Below are 6,346 nucleotides of genomic sequence, written 5' to 3' on the forward strand. Positions count from 1 at the left end.
GATCACGAAAACTACCTTACCTTATTAATATTTTATTTTCATCATTATACTAAATTACATAATAGGAATTAAAAAGATTCAGACATCATTTTTAACATCTGCGAGGCTGAAATATGCTGTCAGAACAATTATATTCGCCTTAAATATGTCTCAGCTTTGACTCTTGTACATTACCATTTTATAAGTTTTCAGACATCTAGTTGTTGGTTCCTTTAACAACTATTCCCACACCTTTTGGTACAATATCAAATGCTTTTCCATTGGTTGGGGATATTGCAAAGTTGTGTGAAAACGATTACTCAGTGGATAAAAATGGAGAGAGACTTAAAAAGCAGGAGAAGCAATTATTTAAAAAATAATGGCTAATTCGAGGTGTCTGTGTGTAGAGACCAAACAAAATCGGAAACACATTATGTACCAATTGTTTTTATAGTTTTACATTGTTCCTTAAATATGCCAATAAAAATATCCCACCCTTTAAACATTCATGAATCTGAGTCCTTCAAATCTCCATGATAAATCCAGAAATGATTAAGAATAATTGATACAAATCAAAGTGAGTAAAATTCCACATTCTTTCCAGGGTTGATTCCACTGGGGTTTACGGATCTGAGAGGAACGACCCTGAACAAGAGTTGAGGGTAGTCAGGGCGCCATAAAAAAGCTTCTTCAGTCAACGCCGTGCCTCAGCTGCGAGTTGGAGTTCAGCATTGAGATGGAATATGTGACTGAGGACTGCTGTTGACAGTGGCAAAGTCAGCCATATGAAGATGTGTCCATGCTCCACCGACCTTTGGATTTTAAATGTATTTACATAAATCCTGGAAAGAGGTACTGTAGGAGGAGGATGACTCCCACAACCATCAAGCCACAGCAGAGCAGCACCAGCCAGATAGGAAAAGACCCTGAAGGAGAACACAGAGGGGCAAAAGATGGGCTGAGAGGGGCTTACTGGGGAAATGGGGCCTTAGTGTGTTCACACAGTGATGATGGAGGACTTACTTCGGTTGGGGACAGCATGTACTTGACAGCGGCTGTCCACAGCTACACTCAGCATAGCCGTTTCGTTATTCCCTATGATATTTTTGCCCTTCATTGAGTCGGGCAGGAAGGCCAGGCCTGTCACAACGATGCCATGGGACTCCTGTACGTAATACAGCTTCTACACAAACAGAAAAAGGAACAAGTTACCATCATGCAACCGGGCATCTTGGTCAAGTAGTAAGTGGAAGTACTTGTTAGAACGAGATGTGTGTCTGTGCAATTTTTACCTGAAGGGAGAAAGCAATGTAGATTGCTACTGATCCTGTTACAGTTCCAAGGCCAAGGAATGTTCCAGAGTCGCTGTCAAAAACAGGCCACAAAACCGTTTATCCTGAACAGTCTGATTAATGTTTCCAAGTAAAACAGAACAGTATACATGTGACCACTGTTACTCTTTGTTGCTGCGAGCCACACACTTTTATAAGTTTGACGGCTGGATGTCTCTGGGTCATCCTTAGCACGAGCAGTGATAGAGGCAAACGCATCAAGGTCCGGGTAATGATACCCGACTCATTATACGGGAGAATTCTATATATCCATTAGTGAAACACCGAACAACGTTGGAAAACTCTCCGATAACGGAGTGAGGTGTTTCAAATCACTTTCTTGCATAGACACTTAACAGAACCTGTATAGAAGGATTCAAGAGGGGATTCAAGGTAGTCATCGACTATGGTAATATGAGGGGGCGTACTCCAAGCACAGGTCAACCTGTCAATCACTCACAGACGAGGTGTAATTGGAGCCTCCATAGCAGGAATTATGTTAAGGGCCTGCATGATATTATTTTATAAAAAGTGGGATAGGAAAAACCACAGCTTTCAACCCCGTCCCATATTGAATAATTGGGAAACCTTTGGTCTACTTGCTGCATTGCTTATGATTAACATTAACAATCTATCAATTACCTGACAGCCAGACAGGAGATGACTTCATTGCCACATGGAGCCGTCATCATGGGCAGGAAGCTCTTGCCGTCCCACTTGGTGAGGTAGCAGGGAGGTGGTCTTCTGTCTCTTTTATGGGGGATCTGCACTGTGTAAAGCCTCAGGGCATCTTTCTGGTCCTCTACCTTTCCAAACCTGAAAACCAAAAGAAATATGACTCTGTGTAGTCACATCACCCACATGACTATGATGAGGTGAAGAGCTCTTGACAGAAGGAGATACCTGCAAGCCATATATCGATAAGTCTTCTCAGCCATTTGAGGAAGGGTTTCATGCCATTTCAGATTCATCGCCAATTGGTTGCCGCTCCATACACTGCAGGCAAAGTCCCTGCCAACAGTCACCAGGTGCTGCATGAGAATACAACAAAACATATGAGTTATTACTTATCAATCAAGCAATTGTCCTTATTCAGAGTCTAAATTAAATTTCCACACCTAAAGCTGCCAGTACTTCACCTTTTTCCCAGGACTCATATCCAAGTCTTCGATCTCCCCTTCGTGTGCTTTGAAGTCAAACTTCTTCTTCAGTGATGGAAACTGTACAAGAGTCAAGACCAATGCATCAAGCGTCATACAACAACACAGAACAATTGCATTTCAGTCGGTTGTGGGAGAGGGATCCCTCACATGCGGCTCGCTCTGAAGTTTCTATGTTTTTGCCTCACTCTTGTTGAGGGCTGAGGATGTTGCACCTTTTTCAACCCTATGAGACTTACTGGGATTTGCGAATATAGGCTGAACAAACAAAATCAAATTAATAAATTGAAGAAATCCTACTTTAAATTAAGACAATTTCTTGCAATGTAAACATTATAAGAATGATGTTTTTTGATAACACTTTGTTCAGCAGTTACATAACTTCTGTCTAAAATCACATAACAGCTTTACAGCACAGTCCAACAAACTCAACCTCAATAAGTGATACACTGATAACTCCCAGTATAGCATGGTCAGCCATTGTGGCAGGTCAGTCGGAGTGTTTACCTCCCAGACTCGTATGTGCCCGTCTGTGCCTCCTGTCAGCAGGAGGCTCAGGTCAGAACTGAAGCTGACCACCTTCTGGAGCGGGTCCTGAGGGTTCAGGTCGGACTGGACTTCAGCCAAACCAGTCACAGAGATTTGAGCTGTCTCATCCTTCATATCAGACGTTTCTCCAGAAGCTGCGGCTCCATCCTTTCCACCTTTGTCTCCTTTCCCAGCTCGCCGCCTGGCATTACCCTGCTGCACACTGTTCCCTGCTGCACAGACAAGACAAACTTACTCTGGGTTGTGAAATTAGACACAAGTAGAATTACCTAACTTTTCTTACACCCATGCTTTGAATGTCTGCACAAATGTTGTTCAACCAATTGTTGCAACATGTGTGTGAAGCTCTTTAAGGCCACATTTTAGTCAGACTGAAAGTCACTGAACTTATTTGTAAATTAAGTTCCAGAAAATGATGCACGATACTGACATTGTGTGAAGTTCTGATAACCAATAACTTCTCGTACTTTTACAGATACTCATCATACTTTATTTTAGCTTACATCCTACTAAGGAAGGTGTTATAGAGTAACTGTAACATTTAGTACGGAAGCAGTAGAAGACTAAACACAGCTTCATCGGTGCATATCCTCTGTTGGACCAGTACCTGCACATTTAAAAAAGTGCTGAAACACACATATAAATCCTTAAAATGCGTCAGCCAAATTTCAGTAAGTTTAATATATGCAGCCCATGTTTCTTAATGACAGCAGGTATGTGTCAGTCTGCAGCAGAGAGCCTCACCATCTTTGGCAGCAGCTTTGCCTCCTTCGGTCTTTGCGCAGTGTTGAAACCTCATCAGGCAGCAGGTCCCATCCTGTCCTGCAGCAATTACACCATCCCCTACGGCCATGTTCATGGTGGCTCGTGTGTCGGTGTCATGAGAGTGAAGGAGGCTGGCACTGTACTGGTGTTCTCCCACCAGCTCCAGATCCAGAAATTGCTGAAACATAGAGTTGTGAGTCAGCTACTGCTGCAACTGGTTTATACACTCAATATGTCTGGGATCCAAATGTCTACATACACGCGGACTGAACCTGATGCGTTGTTAACACGGCAAGATCACAACCTTTAAGTGTTTAAGTGTTACTTGTACAATAAACATGCAGTATGTAAACATATAATTGAATGTTCTGCTGTTTGGTCAACAAACCACAGCTTCAGAAAGCAAATGATAAGGACAGAACCGTCTCTGAGAGCTAGACAGAATATGGCTCGGAAGGGCAAGGAAAAAAAAAAGAAGCTACATCCGGTCACCAAAAATACTTTGGCAGCAACTAATATTCTCAAGTGACTCATCCATCCAAAGTCTACATTGTTGGAAGCACTTAAGATAGAAAAACACACTACAAACAAACACACAATTTATTTACAACTTGGTGAAGCGGTTTTCTGTGTGTTTGTGTGTTTTTAAGTCGCAGTGTTTTGCATTATTATTAAAAGAACAGTTGATGCTGTGTACTTACCACCGCATTCTTTATGCCCGTTTTGGAGGCACCTCCTCCTCCTGCTGTGATCACCAGCCCGGTTTTGGGGTCAACTTTAATGGAGTATAAGGGAAAAGGGGCTCTGTACACATCTGGGACCTTCTTCCTCCCCATGCTTTCTGTGACAGTCTCGCTCACTTCTTCATAAAGCGGCTGTATTCAACCCTACCTGTAGAAAACAGAGAGTTTATTTATGACATCGATCTGCTGGGTGTGCAAAGAGGAGACTTCTTCCCTCGAACAGCTTTGTATATCCTTTAACTGGAGTCATCACACTATGAAGTACTCCACATACTGACATGAGTGTAATGAAGGACTGCTATAACTGAACAGAAACAATGCGACTGTCGCTCATACTTAGGTTAGAGTGAATGGGAGCCAGAGGTAATATTGGTATAATGGATATGTAATGTGACTGTTTATGATGGCAAGTCCAGTTAAATCCTTTGCAGTGAACAGCTCACCCCTTAAACGTCTATATGAGACAGTCTCAAATAAACAAACAGAGCGTTCATGTAGGTGGGACTTGTTTGTGTACGTCATGGAACTGACACTGAGGTTCTATCCCCTGCACTACGGCCATAATATTCCACAACCATCTACGTCACAAATATAGCTGTACATTCCAGCATGAAGCTACAAAGGCCTGTCTGTGATTGCGATCTCATGAGCTGCTGTGTTCTCAGAGGAGGTTTCCAGACGGATCTCCTCAGGGAGAATGTTCCACAGAGTGGGAGCCCGGACAGAAGAGGCCTGGTCTCCTCTGGTCCTCAGCCTGGTCTGTGGGATGGAGAGCAGAGCCTTCGCTGAGGACCTCAGGTTATGACCGGGCACGTGTGGGTAGTTTGTTACTTGTATTGAAAAGTGCTATACAATTAAAATGATTATTATATGGTGTCAAAGACCTGAAATGAAGTTAGGTGCAAGTACAGAATGGGCCTTAAATTTAATTCTGAAATGCACTAGCAGTCAGATTAACTTGCTCTGTTCTGGTAGATTTAGTGGCGCCTTGGACGAGCTGGGATCTGTGTGGACTCTGTGGCTCAGACTCATGCAGGTGAAGAGACGCTTGCCACGATCCAAACCAGAGGAAACGAAGCCATGACAACCTGCAGCTTTCATCTGGATCGAAACGTGCTGCTCTTTGACAGTGTCCCCAGCTGCAGAGAACACGAGTGGACCCCTGTGTTGACATGATTAATGAGAGTTCAGTTAAACCAGCACAGACCGTGGCACCAGCGTCTCCCGGATGTCAGGGCGACGACAGCGGTAGAGAATCCGGTGTGTCCTACCTCTTCTCCTCCACCACCAGGAAAGCTTATCCGCAGAAAGGAGAGAAAACGAAAATTGTGTGAACCTGAGAAGCTAAACTAGCCGATGTGTCAATCAATCAGATAGGTACAGTAGCAGTTAGCATAGCTAGCTTAGCAGCCGGCTCGGTTGCTGCCGGTGGTTTGTTGAGAGGCCTCCTACCTGTGCAGCCGCTCGGGTTAGTCAGCAGTGCAGAGAGTTACCGGTGAGAAAGTCCTGTGGTGACGAGGAAGCGCTAAAGGCTAACCGCTAAACGTAGCCGAGCAGGTGTTCCAGTTTAACTGGTGATGATGGCAACTGGAGATATCTTGTCTTTATTCCAGAGGTTGCTGGTTGGTTGTAGACTCGGTCGCAGATTCGTCATTTTTCACAGAGCGCCTGTGTGACATGCGGTGATCCGCTGAAGGTGTCGTTGAAATAAATATTAAAAAAAACCTTCACGAGTGAATGGAATGTGTCCGTGTCCGCATCACGTTGAAAAAAATTTAAATCATTTGGGTAAAAAAAATGATATAGTACAAAATACTTG

At 43.6% G+C, this 6,346-nt stretch overlaps 1 protein-coding gene across 1 annotated transcript; it reads right to left on the bottom strand.

The window, feature by feature from the left end:
• Positions 1-410: 410 nt before the first annotated feature.
• Positions 411-6,105, bottom strand: preb (prolactin regulatory element binding). The gene is made up of 11 exons (XM_061081628.1): positions 5,980-6,105; positions 5,735-5,823; positions 4,486-4,675; positions 3,764-3,962; positions 2,978-3,231; positions 2,450-2,530; positions 2,214-2,341; positions 1,953-2,126; positions 1,272-1,344; positions 1,003-1,162; positions 411-905 (listed from the first exon to the last, which is right to left on the bottom strand). Exons 3-11 carry the CDS (start codon positions 4,618-4,620, stop codon positions 811-813), a joined length of 1,299 nt encoding a protein of 432 aa, XP_060937611.1. The 5' UTR covers positions 4,621-4,675; positions 5,735-5,823; positions 5,980-6,105; the 3' UTR covers positions 411-810.
• Between the last annotated feature and the right edge of the window lie 241 nt (positions 6,106-6,346).

The sequence above is a fragment of the Limanda limanda genome, chromosome 11 (genome assembly GCF_963576545.1).
Source record: "Limanda limanda chromosome 11, fLimLim1.1, whole genome shotgun sequence".
Classification (NCBI taxonomy): Eukaryota; Metazoa; Chordata; class Actinopteri; order Pleuronectiformes; family Pleuronectidae; genus Limanda; species Limanda limanda.

Coding starts and splice junctions, on each gene's coding strand:
- preb (XM_061081628.1), bottom strand. CDS start 4,620: ATGGGGAGGAAGAAGGTCCCAGATGTGTACAGAGCCCCTTTTCCCTTA. Junction 1,163..1,271: donor ACATTGCTTTCTCCCTTCAG/GTAAAAATTGCA, acceptor CTGTTTGTGTAG/AAGCTGTATTACGTACAGGA. Junction 906..1,002: donor ACATGCTGTCCCCAACCGAA/GTAAGTCCTCCA, acceptor GTTCTCCTTCAG/GGTCTTTTCCTATCTGGCTG.